We start from the raw sequence: 19237 nt of genomic DNA on the forward strand, positions 1-19237 counted from the left end.
CGCATGCTTTGCTGGTCTGCGTTTGCATCAGTTTCAGTGGAAAGCACCCCTTGATTCTCCTGCAGGAAAACTGGAGAGCAGTTCTCCATATCAAGAATTAATCCTCCCTCGTAAATATACCAACAACCTTTTGGTGCAGAGAACTAGTTAATCCGTTTTTTTGAAGCAGGCACTTGCTCTAATTTTAAAAATTCTGTGTTACATTTGCATTCCTACTGTACATCCGTTGTCACACACTCACACTTCAGCTCATTGAAAATCATTAGCTGCCAGCTCTTGAAAATAGATCGGGCTCCTCCTGCGTAACCATGGAAACCAGCTAGTAATCGACTGTATGGCAAGATGAAAATTCTGTTCTTTTTTCTTTTTTTTTTACTGGAGCCCTAGTTTTCCATGTTCATGCATTTCACTGATCTGAAATAAGCTCTTAGGATAATTAACTAAAGGATGAGACTTCTTGACAATCAATAATGCTGTTATGGTTTTCAAAATGTAATGCTTGTATAAAGCACAAGACCAATGTGTAACGCACAAGACCAATGTGTAACGCTTAAAGACATGTGGAAAGAGACAAACATCTACTGGTGAAATAATGAGACACAATGCATGCTGTTTATTAACAGATGGAACTACAACACAATGCTCGACGTCTAATGGATATTGATTAACCCACACCAGACAGAACAGGCTACACACTGACAGTAATCACTCCTACTGTGTGTCTGCCTTGTCAATAATCTAATGCCACATACATCTCCGTCTCCTGAAGAGCTCCATCTTTCCATCAGAGACGCCTCTCAACAGCAACACACAGCTTAATGATGATGTGTTTTGGCCCAGTTAAGGAAAAAAAAGTATTTAAGAAGCCTGTTTCATTCATAATTTATTTGGCCTTTCTGTTTTGTTTCCGTGAAGCTGGGACCATTCATCTGTAACCAGTTGCTCTCATTACGAGTACAGATCTACAAGAAATATAACCTTACTTCAAAAGGTGCATTGTCACTTTTGGACACTAGAGGTCAGAAGATCTCAGAGACAACGTACTTGACATAACGTATATAATAGTTAACATATAAAGAAATATTAGCTAATTTACACATCCAGCAGACATGGATCAACGGTAATCCATTGTAGCCACTAGGGGGCAGACAAACAGCTAAAAGAGCTGTTAAATACACAACCACTACGATATCACTGGCTCATAAAGCTGAAGGCTAACAGTTGTCCTCTTTCTCATCCAGTACACACTGTGACGCAATAAATATCAATCATATTTTAATCAACATAAATCTGATGTTCCTTCTTGTTTTAGCTCTGGTTTGGTCTTCACCAACTCTTGAGAAAAACGTTTAGGACTTCATCACCAGTTAGTCACTGACTTTCTCTGCAGTTTGGTGCAAGGTGGGTAAGTAGTGGTTTAGAAGCGCTTGTTTGGCTGCTGCTGGAAGTTGTGTTGTTTAGAGCAGCTTCTGCAGGCAGTTATCATTGAGCTACAAGAGGCTTATAATCCATGCTGGTTAGGTTGCGACATGTTTTAGGGTTTGTCACTACAAGCAGCTCCTTTCACAATTTTGGAGTTGGGAGTTTTTGGAAGTATTACTTTAGCTGTTTTTGTGTTAATTCTGGTAGATCTTCAGGATTTTCTATGTGGTGGTTGCATTATATTATAATATATTCAATTATATTGAAGGTTGTTTTTAATTATTAGTCCACCTCTTTGATATACCTGACAATAAAAAGCATCCAGTACAACAACCCTACAAAGTACAGTCTTAAAGATTACCATAGAGTAAAATCACTGCCTTTCTGACACAAAACCATTCACATAGGAGGTTTTTATTATCATAGGACGGTTTATTGTATTGCATTATATATATATCGTAGTTTTTTTAGAACATATCTTCAAACTAGTCTCACCTCAGATGTAGAAATAAAGAGAACAAATTACTTTTGGTTCAACATTGCATTTACATTACATTACAGTCATTTAGCAGACGCTTTTATCCAAAGCGACTTACAGGAAGTGTATTCAACATAGGTATTCAAGAGAACTACTAGTCACCAGAAGTCATAAGTGCATCTCCTTTCTTAAACAAGCATCTTAAAGCATAAACCAGAGCAAAGGTACAGTGCAGAGGCAAATTACTACAAAAACAATAATTGCAACAGACTAATACGAATACAATAAGTGCTACAAACTACTACGAATAGGATAAGTGCAACAAACTAATACGAATACAATAAGTGCAGCGAACTGATACGAATACAATAAGTGCAGCGAACTGATACAAATACAATAAGTGCAACAACTAATACAAATGCAATAAGTGCTACGAGGAAGGCTCAGGGTAGTACTTCATGAAGAGGTGAGTTTTCAGCCTGCGCCGAAAGATGGGCAGCGCAACATAAATTGCCACAATTATTTGCAGTGTAATATTAGAATCATACATAATTTCCCATCTCGCCCTCAGTTGGCACTGTGTCTGCTTGAAATGTTGGCTTACGTTTGATACAAGATTTTTCACTCATTTCAATTAATTGCATGAAACTGAGCACCACCTCTTCACTAAGACTGTCTCATGGGTGTTGAGTTGGCAACTTATTTAGCCGTGACCACATCTGACCACGTCATAACTGCTTCCTGTGGTTACATACTTGAAAACATATTGGCAAAGTTTCACCATCACAAGTATGATATCATCCTGTTTCAAGCTAAATTTAAAACCATGGTTTTTGAGTAGAGCAGTAATCAGATTATATTGCCGGTGTATGGTTGTTTTTTTCCATATCTGGTATATAAATTATGAAAACCATTCTTCAGCCTTCAGTGTCATTTTATTGGTTTATAGTCAATTATGGTTGATGTTGTACAGGCACTCAGCTGCAGAGTATGTACGCACAGGTTAGCTTTTCATGTCTTATACAGATGTTCACAGGGAAATATTACTTGTTTTTTCCATAACGTCATTAAGTTGATGGGATGAATACGAGCCTAATGTTTGTAGCAGAACATGTGCATTTCACAGGAAGCCTATTTCCCTGAACATGATTATTGTATCTGACAGATTTAGGTTTTATCTTGGAAGATTAACAGTTTGAAAACCCCTAAATTGGAAGATATAATATAATATCTGTCTGCATTTTGGTTTGGCTCCAAACTGCTTGGCTGACTTAATAGAGAAGCAACGAAAGGCACTTAGCTGCAATAAAGAGCTATTGATGACTGCAATGCTTCATAGAAAACTGAAGTCATGCCTAGTTTTTGTTCCACAACACAACATGTTTCTTTTTATCATCCTCTCTTAAAACCTGAAACACTAGAATACTAAGACTATTCTGCTTCTGTAATGGATGAACAGAATAATCCATCATGTGTCCAATGTTTAGGGAAACTCCAGCTGGTTGGAAATTATGTTTGGATGGTATCATTTTCACACACTTCCCAATCGCTAGATGCTTAAACTAGATGCTAAACTATAAAACTGCTTAGTCGACTTTATTCCTCATCATAACTTCAGTGCTAATCGTGGTCCGTGCAGTAGCCAAGCTTAGACCCACTGCTGCTGTTATTCATACAGTTATACCTGCATTAACTGATTTTTTTTTTTTTTTACCAGTAGGGGCAGCAGTACAAGCGCTAACATACTGTTTACTGTATTATCACTTCATGAAATCAATTTGACAAATGTGTTGGCAAATAGTGGCCTTGTTGATCACCCAGCAGATACATAGCAACGTTAGCATACATTTGGAAGTCCTGTTTCTGGCAACCTGATGACTCCTTTTAGCTCTGTTTTGGTCTCTACCAACTTCTGAGAGCAATATCGTGCTCAGTTGGCTGCACAATGCTCTCCACGTTTGGTTCTGGGAAGGTTAAATACTGTCAATTCATTGTAACCTGAGCTGAACCAAAACATTAAGTTGTTGGCTGTACAACCCTAGAAATGAACTGACATACACTAAACGCTTTGACGAGCAGAAGGGAAAGTACAGAGTCGGTTTCTAATTCTCAGTAAGTATCTCAGTTTGAATGACCCACATTACACATAGTGATTTTACCTATTAGTTTTAAGAAAATTAAATATTGCTAACAGCAGCTTTAATTTTATGAAAGATGCAGAGGGACTTTTAACAACACAACATGCCTGTTGAAACTGCAGACAACACAATATACATTTACCCCTCTACTTTGTTATATGCAAATATAAGGTGATTAACAGTGCATTTATTGCAAATGTAAGGTGGTTATTTACTTTTGGTGAAGACTACAGTATTGATATGATATAGAGGATGTTTTAAGAGGAAACAAATCTCTTTCCCAGTACAGTACAGATTCATTTCAATAGGATGCTTTATTCATCAGATAAATGTTTAAGATTTCATGGCATCACCATGTGCTGTTCATGGTCTCACACATGACACAGACACAGTCGCAGTTTCAAAATAGCTGAGCATAAACAGTAGATTACATATTGTGGATAAAGAAATGGTGCAGGTGAACCAAAAATAGCTTGTCCTGCTACAAGGTGACATAAATGGGTTTTTTTTGGAGAGGATGTGGACATCTCTGGATCGGGACTGTTCCATTTTGTGTTTCTGTACAGCAGCATACATGTGCAGGCAGCAATGCAGAGCATAGAGAGGAGGCTGGTTCAGCAGCATCGCACCTCTGATCATGCGGCAACATGGCTCGGGTTGTGCTGCCATGGCAACTGTCTTCCATTGACCCACTGATGGACTGCCTTGTGTGTCAGTGTGATAGCTGCTGAACAGATGTGTGTGTGTGGAGGATGTGTGTGTGTGTGTGTGTATGTATATAAACTGCTGATTTGTCTGCGATGGAGAGAAAGGGGCAGAGAGAAAAAACATAGACAGAGAAAATCAGAGACAGAGAGACAGACAGACAGACGGATAGAGAGAGAGAGTCTGGTGTGAAGACAGCATGCTAACCACTTAATTAGATTGTTTCATAATTGGCATTGTGGGGGAGAGCTGTCTGCCTGTAAAGCTATTGTTTGTGTTTCCAATTGCATCCTGGTAATGCCAGGATTTACAGTAGCACTGGTTGTGGACAATTCTTACACTATATCTTGAATACTGTAATGATTGACCCAAAAAGAGCCAACCTCTTAAATTCCTTTAAAAGTAAAATTTTCTGTAAAAACTGACACAGTTTTACCCCTCACAAGCACTGAATGCATTCCATCCCTATCTCTGCTGGCACTACTGTATTTCGTAGATAAGCCCTTGGCTTAGTTTGCTCCTCTGGCAATGTTGTTTCCATGGTAACCATAATAAAGCTTTGCCCATGCTAAAGAGTGGATCTGCTCGGAGGTTGGCGTGTACAGTATGAAAGTGAATATTTGTAGTTTTACAGCTTCACTCGTGGAAACTATGTGTATCGACAAGCACATTCTGTAATGCACTAAGGGTTTATTGCAGTCATCTGATCCTGGACCTGTGCCTCCAACAGTCTGCAGTCAATTTCCCTTTCCTGCCCACCCGGGTTGGACCTTCCCATAGTCACTGAGTGCTTGCCGAACTATTGAGGCCTCGAACGTTTTCTGACCCACTTAAACCCATCTGCACAAAAATTGAGTTTTTGGCCTCTTTACTCTGGTTCACTTCAGGCGCTGCTGGGATTACAGTTTAGTGAGGCCACCGCTTGGGGTCAGTCCTTCATGGGCTAATGCTCTGCAAGAAGGGATGTTGTTTTCTTGCCTCTGTAGACTACACACACACACACACACACACACACACACACACACACACACACACACACACACACACACACACACACACACACACACACACACACACGCACACACAAACAGATAAAGTCATACACTTTAAAATGTTTAAGTCAATTTGTAATCTGATTATGTTGCAAAATGGCTGAAGGAAGAGCCGTAATGAAAACCCACTACCCAGACTGCACACGCAGCCTCCCACAGTCAGCAGCTCGAACACATCTGGGGTCAATATGGAGATCTCATTTTCCGCCAAAGGGTCAGTGAAATACTGGATCCAGAAGGGCCCCCCACTCCCAAACCTGCCTCCACCAGCATCCTCAGCCACGTGAATAATGGACCATTACAGCAGCACCCCGGGGAGCATGAATCACCCCTGTATCATGTCTGCGTGTGGTCGTCTACGTGTGCAGTTTGGATCCCACCAGTGCACAAGACTCAGCCCCGAAGGTGAAAAATATGATACTGCTTTGGCTCGGTGTATTATATACTTTTTTTAAGATCTGAATCACGTGGAACATGTTAATCCATCATTCTCCATTCATTGTTAGGTTTGTTTGAAGTGGGTACAAAAATATCAGATTATCTGCTTTAAGTATGGCTAATGATGTCTGGTGGGTTCAGATTAATATTTTGCTCTTTGTTGGATTTGGCTCTGCTTCAACTCTGTGTTGTTCTGAATCTGCTTTACTCAGACAGTTCAAGTTCAGTGTGTGGGTGTCTTATCAATCAGTTTGATGAGATGAGACACAGAGCACAAGGACAATACCCCAACAGCAGAGTTTTCCAGACTCTCGGTCTGTAAATGTGGCCCGGTATGAGACTGCCGGTCTCCGGACGAAGTGTGCATCAGCTGTATTTTGGCTGTGAGGGGGGGGGAGGAGGAGAGAGTTTCCTGTCTGAGGCTGATGGAGACTGTACATTCATTTTCCAGTCCAATAATCAGACGATGCGTCCATTTTCTGGGGCCTTGCGGAGATGGTGCATGCACTCCCGGAGGCAGTCACTGATGCAGCTCAGACCCATTTACAACACTGATGAACCACTGCTCTGTGGTGACGCCCGGGCCTGTTTGCCCCGAGCTATGGTCAAGCTCAATACGGATCAAAATTAGGCACCGGGAAGATCAGAGAAGTGCTCAAGGACAGCTCATTTTAATCTATAGTTCTTTTTGAATAATGATACTTAAACAGGCTGTGAAGCTGTCCCTCTGAAATAATCCCTCACATTGTACCATAGAATCGAATCCAGGGAGCGGAAGAATTTCTGCTCTTTTTCTCCATCAAAGGCTTCAATTCGATCCTGTGAAGTGCTTTTTTCTTTTTTTTTTTTTTCTTTCTTCATCTAAATGCCAAGTGGTGCCTCCTTTAATACACATTTACAGAGCACGAACACTAAACTGTGGCTATAACAGGCACAGCTTTACCTCATTGTGCCCCCTGCTGGACATCTAATGTCATGACACCACATTAAAACAGGCTGTAAAGAAGCAACACAGTTCAAATTCATCCATGTTATTTTATTATCTATTGTAAGGTTAACTTAAAGTATTCATTTGGATATAGTTTCAGCTGCTTAGGATGTATTATTGATAATGGAATAGTCTCATTGATAAATAAAAAAAGTGGCTGGACGATGCAGCATTTCTCTTCCCTTTCCACTTACTGTACTTTATGGCTGTTTTTCATGCTTTTGGTTATATGTCCAAATTTAGGGTAGTATTAATGATACATTGTCGACCTTATTGTGAATTTTGACAGTCTGAGGAAGGTCCTTTCCTTTTCTTCAACATGAAAGAATCCCCCTGTGCACAAAGCGAGGCCCATGAGGAAATGGTTTTCCCACATTTGGTGTGGAAGACGGTCACAGATTCCTGAACTCAAATCTCATCCCACACCTTCAGGATGAACTGGAACAAAAAGATTTGGAAGAGCCAGGTCTTTATCACCCAAAGTCAGAGCTCAACCTCACTAATGCAATGAGCAAATCCCTGCAGACGGGTTCCCAAATCATAAGGAAAGCCTTCCCAGAAGAGTAGAGGCTGATATATTGTGTCATATTAATATCCATTGTTATGAATAAGATTAACAACAATCAACATGTCATACTTTTTAAGTTTCATCACCGTGGCTCATTGCTTTGTTATGATGTTATATTATTGTTACAACTGCCAATTACAGCTAAATATTTAAAATATATATCAATAAATTCCCTTAGAGATATTGATGTCGATGCCCTTTATTTCCTCCAATATCATTTATATGCATTTCTTAGACTCTCGTATTGCAGCACAGTTTCCTGCACCAGAGGCAGTAGATCAAAAGCAACAACAGTAAAGGTCACATCATGAAAGAGCATTATTGGTGGCTAATGTAAAGGTCCTCATGGAGCTGTGACCACCCACAGATGAGTTGGAATCTCTATTTTAACAGTTTATAAATAGAGCAACTAGCACAACACACTAAGTTTGTTTCGGACACAAGCCGTTCTGTTATCAGTGTCGGACAGCTGTTAGTATACAGCACAAAACGTGACTTCAAGGCCTTTTTAGATGACAGCTTATTCAGCCGCTCTGTGAGGCCTCGCTGAGATAAACAGGAGACTGTAAACAATTCATGACATTCATCATTCTGGGCAAAGACATTTTTATGCCTATTTTTTTGTTGTAACAAAGTATTTCAACATTTTTTAAAGCAAAACATAAAGAGCAACAGGCAGAGAAGCCGACCCCGTCTAACTAAACTGAATTCTTAATTACGTTTTCGAGCATAACGTCTTTTCTCTCGGATAAAGGTTGCAGTTTGAAACAGTTTGAAACATGTGGTGAACGCAAAATCAAACAAAACAAAAACGCAGCAAAAGTACTTGGATATGTTGAGGCAACAAAAGTACTTCACGGGGGATTAAAACAGCAGCCCTGGGTGAAAACATCTGCTATTTACCCATCCACCACCACAACGACTCATTTGAAACTTATTTTTGAGAACTCAAACGTAATCCACAACAAAAATGTTTTTCCCTTGTGCATTTTTTGTTATTCACATGGTGATGATCAGAGTGACAAAAGATGTAGGCAGACACAACAATATTTTATCAAACGAGCATCTCACTCTGTTAAAGACGTTTTGAGGAATGCCTGTATGTCTGGTACACACACTGACAGCAAAACAGCCGTTTCATTTCAACAAAAAGGAAAACCACAGTTAAATTCCATAAGAGCTAACTCACTGTTAAAAAAACACAAGGGGTCATAAGGGTCAATAAGTTATTTTGTTTGAAATATTAACTTCAATCCTCATGTGCTTTTGTCATTTCCCACATATTTGCTTTATCTGCTTTTATAATGGATCTCAGATTCTTCACGCGTACAATCTTTTGGCCCAAAACTTTTAACTGTCGACTGATCAGATTTTGGCCAAAGATGTGGACAGGGTGTGGGACCTCCTTTACCTCCCGGGGTAGTGAGTTTACAGAGCTGAGATCTGGTGAGATCATCCATGTGAGGCTGTTCCACTGCTAATGAGAGGGGGAGGGAGGTTTTCCAAAGCTACTCATTCCTCACTGGAGGTCCTCGTGTCATCTGTGGCTTTGTGGTTGGAGCTTGCAGTGATTCAGGCCTTTACCTTGGACGGAGTTTTTCCAGCTAGGCCCGAGATGGTCATGAATGAAGATGGAACAGGTTTTATTTTTACGCACATTCATCATTGTAATCTATTTAATGTGAAAGATGGTCTGATTCTAAAAAAAAAAAAAAAAAAAAAAAAAAAAAAAAAGTGTATTCGTGGTGGCTTTTAAATATGTTTTAGGTCTGTTGTTTAAAACCCTGACAACCGCTCTTAAGACTCACTTGAGACATCACTTATACTAATCTAAAGCACTAGCTATATTTGAAAGCATTTGTTGAGTTTGAGATGGACCTAACACTGTTCACACTCGAGTTGATTTTAGTTACTCTGAGCTGTTTCATACAAGCAATAAACACTATTCAGCACTCATCAGTAGATGAGCCTCAATATATCTTAACATCTGCCCATAATGTATTTCTTTACTTCCCTACAGCAGATAGTGAGCAACATGTAGTACCACTGGAATACTTCCTACAAAATTGGGCTTATTATAGTATTTTAAATATGTTTTTTACTTAAGTTGCTATATCTAGTGTGACAAAGTGATACAGGAGCCCGTCTTACTACCACCCTCACACCGACCCCAACTTGTAGTCGGCCCAGTGACAAGAACTATAGGATATAAGTTAATTGGCTTCATCAGTTGGCTGTACAGAATATTATAATACAATACAATACACTAGCTTGCTATCTGCATCGTCTATCTTAAAGGTGTACTCCAGTAATCTAGTATTCCACCTTTGTAAAGTTGCGGGAATCACAAGAGACGGATGATAAAGATGATGTTCAAAATGAAAGCAGCAGAGGCTGAGACATCCTGACTTTTAGTCCCTAGTATGGGTCAAGTTTCAATACCCTGGATCCTACATTTCCCATCATGTAACTCCTAAATGTCTGCTTCCTTCACCCACACCTTGGGTTTGTAACGCCAGGTCTCTTTTTAAATTGTTTAGTCTCAAGACCAAAGCAGAGTAAACCCTGATGACGTCATAGGGGGTTCTGTTTTTCAAACCGGAAAGCTAGAGCCACAAAATAGCCATATGTCTTATTAGGACTTAACTGGACTTTAATGGTAAAATGCCCATTTAATGTACTTTCTCTCCTGTGGTCTTAATAATAATAATACAAATAATAACTTTATTTATATAGCACCTTTTAAAAACAAGTGCTTCGACAGACAAGGCAGCAAAACAGTGCAATAGATGAAACATTAAAAACAATCGTTAGGATAAAACTAAACTAAGAAACAAAATGAAATAACAAGTGACAATCAAATAAACGAACAAAATCAATAAAATCCAGAGAAATAGATAAACATAAAATAGTAAACGAATATAAGACAAAATAGTAAAACCAAATAAAACAAAACGACGACATCACATAAAAGCCATTCTGATAAAAATGTGTTTTAAGAAGTGATTTCAAAGAGATTACTGATTCTGCGAGCCTTGTCTCCTCTTGGTTGATATCTGGCATATTTGCTCAGACAAGGTCACTTTTAAACAGTTTTTTTTTCATAGCTAGGCTGATTTGAGGTGAAAACATGGTTGTATTCAAAGTGAGATATTTGAGTACATGAAATACATAAATCAGTATGTAAAAAGTATTATTATATGAGTAGTCAGATCCCTAGACAGGGGCGACGCTAGGGATTTTGGGCCCCATGAAAAGAATCTTTACAGGGCCCCCAACACAGCGGCAAAATTTTTTGATGCTATTTTACATAGGCCTACAATTATGCATTTTAATGGTATTTTTGACTATCATTTGACATCATCAACTTAGTGTCATTATTTTTTCTGTATTATAATTTCATCATCATTAGGGGCCTCTCTGGGCCCCCCTCCATCATGGGCCCCTAGAATCCGTCTCCTTTACCCCCCCTTTTCGGCGCCCCTGTCCCTAGGTAATAACCTTTTCCCCCATAGCAGAGTTATCAGGATTACCATGGTTACTTTGGCCATCATCTCTCAGAGGAACATCAGGGTCTCTGCTCTGCTCTGCCTCTTTTTTTTTTTTTTTTTTTTTTTTTTTTTTTTGTTGGTTGGAAAGAGGGGGTGTTGCCTGTCCGGTCCGCAGTCCGCTTCTCTCTGCTCGCCGAATGGGAGAGGAGACAAGAAGAAGAGGGTCTCTGCCTGCGGAGGATGTGCGTTTGCATCAGAGCAGCAGAAGGAGGACTGTGTTAGAGGGAGTTGTGTCGGAAATCGGTGAATAATGAGCGGACGCGTTCTGGTGGGGAAGGTTCCTCCAAGAGCCAAGAGGACTTTGCTTTTTACGCAAAGGTAACGTCATATATCATAACGGGTTTCCATTTATGTTAGACGTAATGAACAGCTTTTCCAACATTATTCATTTGTGATTTTTTCTTGATTTGCCCTCTAAAGGCTAATATCTTCCATTATTGGTCTTATATTGTGGTTAAAGGGACTGCGTGCTCATTGATTTATTTATTCTTTGGCTTTAAAATATTCTTAGCATTACATGTTTGTTTGTTTTTTTGTCTAAGGATACAGTATTGTATCATAAGCCATATTAAATACTGTTGAGTTGAGGATGAATTCGGCTTGTTTTTATTGTAGGCAACTCCAATAATGACATTATACTGGACTACTTTCAGGAGGAAATAAAGTTAAGTAGCAAAATAGCAATATTTCTCTAACTGATTATCTAAAGTTGCTGTTGAAGGGTTATACATGTGTGCATGATGTTGACATAAAGTTTCAAATACTCTTGAGAAGTGCAGAAACGTGTGTCGACAGTGATTTGGCACTAGGAACTGTAACATCTGTGGAAACACATTTCATTCTGTGAGGACAACCACAGCTATCTGTATAATAGAGGACGTCTTCACCACTCACTCAGCCAAAGGCATGCACCCCAGGGAGCTCCGTCTCTGCTGTCCTTTTATGCAGAGAAGTCGACTGCAAGATGCATTCTTCATACTGTGTGCTATTTCATCTGGGGTTTAACAGGCTTGAGCTCCTCTATGCATCAGTTCTGGGCTTCATTTATCTTTGTGCCGTGTGCTGAACGTGTCTTTTCTAGCAGCAACCCGGCCCCTTTAAATGTGTGTTTTTCAGTGATGCTGTTGGATCCAGATCCAAGTCTGGACAGTGACGGTGTCGTCCCCACCCTGCTGCAACGCCCTAATCATCCCTCAGTCGGGTTAAATCAAAACATTATCACAGCAACCCGACGCAAATAATGGCACAGACACACAAATCAGAGAGACGTTGGAGCGGTGCCACAGAAAACACTAGAGTTAATTGCCACCCTATGTATGAAGTATGCACTTTGCTGGAGTACTCCCACCCTCTCCCTGTCTAGATTTCACCTCTGAGAGCAGACACTTTCGGCTTGTAATGTCAACAACCCACGGGCCCGCCTACGTCTTCTCAGGCTGACATCCCTGTGGGGGTTATTCACGGCCGCCCTGTCGCCCCTGACAGAGGTGGTATTGTTCGAACATACCACGAACATCTGGGCCTAATGTAAATCAAAAATGATTCTCTTCATTGCTGGTATGCGAAAACATTTTCAAATTCTCAAAATCAATCTTAAATTAATCTCGGGTTTCTCCTTTGCTCGTGTCAAACTGTGCCTCTGAGGTCAACAAATCACTTCATAAAATGTTGCCGCTGTGCATCAGAATGCTTGAAACCAACGTGTCATGGGTATAAGCCCCTGCACTGTTTTACAACCTCGGCTACAGCCATGTGTTTAAGTCCAATTCCCAACGTGTATGGGCCATTTTTGTCTCCCTGTATTTTTCTGTGCAATTCCATGTTCCGTTCCTCTGCTAATTGCAGACTGCCGAGCCACAAAGAGCATTTTCAGCTCAGTTGGGAACGCAAGAGAAAAGGGAAAAGATCGGATCCAGCTCAAGCAGTGACTCAGCATTAAAGGGTCTTATTAATTTACCTTTTCCACTGTGCCACATTTTTTGTGCGCCAACATAAATGTGATTACCACCTGTGGTTGCCAGTAGTAATGATGGGGAACGTAATTATACAAATCTGAGTTGGACTCGCATTTAGCTCTCTGGAGATATCATTTTCAAATTCAACATGGCATTATTGCTCTTCTAAAGCACATAAAATGGCTTCCTCTTCAAATTTAAAGTGCTTTCTGACTCTTTGTGAATTGAATGGTTTAACCGTCCTGTGGTTGTTATGGTTGACTGAGAGGCTACACCTCTTGTTGAACTCTATACAGTAATCTGCATTTTAAATGTATTCAAATATCGTGTCTCCAGAGACCTGATGCCCAGTGAGCAGTTTCTCCGGGCTGTCCCTGCTTTCCTCACACGAGAGGCCAGTCTGGAAGCATCTGTTTGTGGGGCGACTTGGCTGTGGGGTGGAGGGACGGGGTCAGGGTGGGGTTAGAACCCTGTCACTCTGATTTCCTCTCATCCTGCTTCTTCAGAGCATACCAGACCGCTTTTTTAAACCCAGAGCTGTCAGTTTCCATACGTTTTATTCAGTGAGATTTATCAGCACATCCTGTAAATGTTCCTTTGAAGCTGTGGTTAAAGATTGCAACGTGTTTGCCCGTGTTTAAAAAAAAACTACCAGCTTAGCCGGGATTTATTAAATTATGGCTAAGCTTATAAATATCTTACTTTTTTAAAGTTTTTTTTAGATCAAAATGAACTGTCCAAACCTGACCATTTAATATGACTCCTAGCTATGAGTCCCGATGAAGCTTTCTTAGTTTGCTGAAGGCTTCAGTCACCTTTCTAATGTTTGTGATCGGTGTTTTTTTTTAAACACAATCATTAATTTAACGGATCTGTCACAGATTCTGGATTCGTCAAAATAAATGAATTACAACCTCTGGCACTACAATCAAAACTATTTGTTTATAAAAAAAAGTTTCAAAAAAAAAGTTTTAATTAGATAATAAGTGGAAAAACTCATTCTTTATTTCATTAATACTGAATGATCCGGTGTTGAAGCTTTGGTCAGCATATGGTCTGGAGCTCTGACGTATCCGTTGAATCAAAGCAGCTGCAGCCATGTTGGAATTACCTGCTTGTGTGAGCATGTGGCCACCTCCAGAGACAGCTTACTCTACGCAGATGGACATATCACCCTTGCTGCCAGACTTTCCCCTCCTTTTAAACTCTTGATTTCTGCAGCTCTGCTTGCTGCACATTCACACGGCTGCCTTTTACTTGTGACGGCACATTTTTTTTGCTAAGTGGTCCTGCTGTCTTGTTTCAGGTGGGACGAGAGCAGCTCCATCAGCAGCGGCCTCAGCGACGGTGAAGGTGATGGCTCGGAGAACCTCAGTTCAGAGGAGTTCAACGTCAGCTCCTCCCTCAACTCCCTCCCGAGCACACCCTTGGGATCCAGACGCAGCTCCTCTGTTATGGTGAGCAGACATACTGTACCTAACAGTCTGTGACAGCTTTTGGCTTCCCTTCCATCTTGCTTTTTTTTTTTTTTTTTTTTTTTTTTTTGTGGAAGGCCAAGACCTTTACTTGTCTCTGTCATTTCCTTTGTATCGTGTGTTAAATGTGAGTCCTTTGTTTTGACAAAGCCACAAAAAGGCAGCACAGACTTTGACTCTTTCATTAAAATGCAACTAAAGTGAACTTCGGTCTGTCACAATGTAATCAATCTTTGCCGCAGTTTTCTGTTTATCCTGTTCAGAAAATTACATGTGAACTTGCCGTTGTAACACTGGCCCCTAAAGCCTCTTTTCACTGAATAATGTGTTCTGCTTATTGTTACTTCACTCGGGTGTTTGACCTGCACTGTGCAGAATGAGGTATGTGCAGGGTTTCACACTAGAAGTCTGTTCTCAGGTTCATCTGAAGGTGGGAAGTTTCTCTCTGTGCTCTCCTTAAACTTGAACTCATGCTTGTAAGATTGTGATTTTGTGAGCTATGCGTATATATCCTGAATCGTGCAATAAACCAAAAATGAGTAGATGTCATTTTAAGGAATGTTAACAAGGTAAGTTTACTTTTTTGTGGGGAAAAAAAAACACACAAAAAGAAACAAATGATGTCCTAGAATATGCCTGGAGGGGATGTTTAAATTGATCAAACTTGTTTTTTGATCACTTTACATAAGTATAAGTGATTTCTACCATTTACACAGGTAGACATTTAGTCTTTTTGCTTACTTACACAATGCTCACTTGGGAGAAATGAACATTAGTGGTAGTCAACGAGCCATCTGCCGCTCTGTAGCGCATTAATAAGGTGCCAAGAAGCAGCATGCCCAATTTTGTCCTCAGTGCCACCTCCTCAATGCACCACATGACAATCTTTCTATTACATTATAGCGGTCTTAATTTGTCCAATGTACAGTAATTCATTATACAGATAAAGGCTTAAGCCATCCTCAATTCTTAATGTTTCTTTATTATTCTTGTGTTGATTTATCTGAAAAAGTGTGATTTTTGGTTTGTTTTCTTTCCTTTGTCTTCCTCTGTGGCTTTCTTTAATCTGCTCGGGGCATATCGGTCCGTCTCTTCCTGCTTCCCACTGGAATGCAGCTGAGATGAAACAAAGATTACAGAGAACATTCAGCTCCACCGATAACACCGACCACGTCTGATGGTTACCTTCCTCTCTCTCCGCAGCTCCGCACCGACGCAGAGAAGCGCTCCCTGGTGGAGAGTGGACTTTCGTGGTACAGCGAGGAGGGCAAAGCCGCCCACAAGCTCGACAGTTGCAGCTTCGACACGGGGAGTCTGAAGACGGAGGCCCCGAGCAAGTGGAGGAAGAAGCCTCCGAGCCTCAGCGAAGATTCAGGGTGTAAAGGAGAGCTGAGGAAGCCTCAGAGCTTGGGTCATCCAAGTAGTTTCAAGAAGGGTCGTAATCCTCCCATAGGCGTGACCTCCCCCATCACCCACACCTCTCAGAGCACTTTGAAAGTCGCAGGTGAGATCTTATGGTACAATCTCTTTCCATCAGCCTGCTCTCTTCTCTGCTGTTCCTCTCCTATAGGAATTTGGTTTATCTCTGCTGCTTTTTAACTCTTAAATCTATGTCATCCATTATCTCTTTGTGTGCTGTATCCAAATGTAAAACAGCCTGTTTTTAGAGCAGCCAAGGCGGATATCTGCTCGGTGTCAAGATGAATACAGAAGTGTACCTCTTAGCGTGAGCCAGGTTCTGATTTGGAGCACAGTATTAAAAAGGAAAAATGCATGATTAAATCTATGTCATTAAAAAAAAAAACCTTCTCTTTGAGCCCAGAGCTATGTTTCTGCTATTATCTCAGAGAAAAGCCGGTTACTTTACAGTACTTGTCTGCAGAGACGCTGTGTCTGCCGACTGCAGCAACTACATTTATTTAATCTCCAACAAAACATGCCACGATTGAATGATAGGTTCACATTGATTTCCAAAACCAACATTTCTTGACCTTTCATTTTGATTTCCTATGCTTAATATTAGCTTTGAACATAAGCAATTATCATTAGATCTGATTGTATGTACGCAGGCTGCAGTTTTGCAGGGAAAAAAAGAATCCCTTTCAATGAATATCTCAGTCCCTACATATTTGCCAGATCTGTGCTTTTACTTTAATGATCCATACAGATCTGATTTGATTGATCATTTCACTTGGATAGGTTTTATGGTATGGTGAAAAATGAAGTTTGTTTAGTTTAATTCAGCAAAAGAACCTTTTAAGTCAGTCAGTTGGTGAGTCACATTTGACGTCATGGGTACATGAGCTCTCTAAATAAATACAGATGTTTCTTACTTCTATTTTATCTCAGCTGTAATGGATGGAAGGATAAATACATTTGCTTTTATGTTAAATGATGAATAATTGATCATTTAAGTGGGGTTCTTTTTTGTTTGCCCAAGCTTACTGGTCTTACTGCCCCATTGTCTGTCCGTCCATTCATCATTTATCCGTCTGTTTTTGCTCCTCCTCATCATTTAAAAACAATTATTATTAGACATTTTCATATCGTTGTTATTCAACTATGATATGTCTTTCTTTATGTAGCACCTAAAAGTGAGAAGCCACTGGATAAATCCAGGATTTCCCTCAAAACTGCTGGTCTACAACGGTCTCGTTCAGATGCTGGAAGGGATCATCATGGAGAGCACCGTAAGCCCCCGTCAGGTTTAGTTAAACCCACAGCCGGAGCCTCCTTTGGCTACAAGAAGCCCCCGACAGCCACCGGTACCGCCACTGTGATGACAGCAGGGGGCGCCACCATCTCCAGTGGCTCTGCCACTGTGGGGAAAATCCCCAGGTCCTCTGGCATCCCTATGAAGCCTATGGGAGGAGGGACACCCTCGGGTCGAAAGAACAGTTTCGACGCCAGCAGTGAGCAGAGCTTCCTGGGGCCAAACGCCCGAAACAGCATCCAGTACCGCAGCCTGCCTCGACCAGCCAAATCGAGCACGCTCAGTGTGATTGGTCGCCCTGCCCCTCGGCCCGTCAGCGGTATCATTGACCCCAGTCTGTTGACTCTGAAACCTGTGCCCATGGCCTCCACGGGCCCCAGGATCAAAGAGCCTGGGAGCTGCAGCGGTAAGATGTCTAATCGGACGAGCACAGGCCCAGTGAACATGACGGACCGAGAGAAGGAGAAGGAGAGAGCCAAGGCCAAGGCCGACCTGGACTGTGGTTCTCTGAAAGGAGACGCTCCCTCCACAGGAGAGTCCACTGTGAAGCTGCACGGCCTGAGACGGACCGGCAGCAGCAAATACCCTGAACTCTCATCACCCACCACTCCAAGGTGTCTCATGTAAATATTACTTCAATTAATACTAATATTAGTAAAGGGATGGTTTTATTCTCCTTAGTCATCAAACCATGCCGGTACGGTTACTGTGGTTTGATATGCTCAGGACTTCAGCTGCCACCTCATACACCAACACAATACAATGAAAGCAAATTACGTTTCAGTTGTGGCGCTGAAAGGTTTCAAAACCATAAAAAAGAATTCTACATAGTATCTCTTTCCAAAAACAGTATCCTGGTTACTGTAAATACTCCACAGAGCCCCCTAACAGTTAAGACTAACGTGAACATTGTTTAACTGTTGAAATTTAGTCCCAGAAATCTCTCAGTCAAATACTTCAAAACCTTGGCAAATAAAACCACAATTATCTACATGGCTGGTGGTAGAAAAGTTAGAAAATGAACTGAAGTGAATACACATCATGCACTTAGTTTGTATATTGTAACTTTTTTTTTTATGCCTGAACCCTAGGATGCTGAACACTAAGTCTCTGGGTCGTCCACCCAGCCTGGCTCACCTGGACAAGGTCAACTCCAACAGTCTGGATTCCTGTGTGACCATCCAGGACCTCCCGCCCAAAGTCCCCCCTTACTCCAAGCTGCAGGACTTGGCTGGTTCCCACACCTCCTCCCGCCTCACCCCGAGCCCGGCGCCCGTTCTCCACATCGATTCCCCCGGCTCCTACACCAGCGAGAGCCTGAGTCTCTGCGGATCGCCGCTGCTCTACCCCAAGCTGTCCGGCATGCACCGCAGCATGGAGTCCCTGCCGCTCCAGATGAGCGTGCCTTCCAGTGCGAGGTTTGTGAGAACTGAGATGCATGACAAGGATGAGAGGGGTACGGGAACCTGGGGAGCCGGAAGCAGGACATCCCTCAACCTCACAGATAGGTAAGCCTCATCTCAAGAAATATATATATAGCAGTGATGTATCAGCAAATATAAACAAATTAAATATAAAGTAAAAAGCCACTTTCCCATCTTCCTATGAACCAATTCTGGTAGAAGTAACCATATTTATTCCAGCAGCTGATGGTGTGAAACAAAATGTCCAGTGTGCAGTTTGAACACTGTTTCACTGTGAATACATCAAACATTGGGTTCTAAGTTTCTTGCCAGCAGACACGCCATGTTTTA

At 41.2% G+C, this 19237-nt stretch overlaps 1 protein-coding gene across 1 annotated transcript in view; it reads left to right on the forward strand.

Annotated features, from left to right (window-relative positions):
* nav1b (neuron navigator 1b) overlaps positions 1–19237 on the forward strand; it is a 52488-nt gene that overhangs the window by 18729 nt on the left and 14522 nt on the right. Inside the window, exons 6-9 of the mRNA XM_054616145.1 lie at positions 14602–14752; positions 15974–16274; positions 17356–18097; positions 18575–18991. Coding sequence (XP_054472120.1) covers positions 14602–14752; positions 15974–16274; positions 17356–18097; positions 18575–18991 — 1611 coding nt within the window. The remainder of the gene's footprint in view (positions 1–14601; positions 14753–15973; positions 16275–17355; positions 18098–18574; positions 18992–19237) is intronic.

The sequence above is a fragment of the Anoplopoma fimbria genome, chromosome 17, assembly GCF_027596085.1.
Source record: "Anoplopoma fimbria isolate UVic2021 breed Golden Eagle Sablefish chromosome 17, Afim_UVic_2022, whole genome shotgun sequence".
In the NCBI taxonomy this organism is placed as follows: Eukaryota; Metazoa; Chordata; class Actinopteri; order Perciformes; family Anoplopomatidae; genus Anoplopoma; species Anoplopoma fimbria.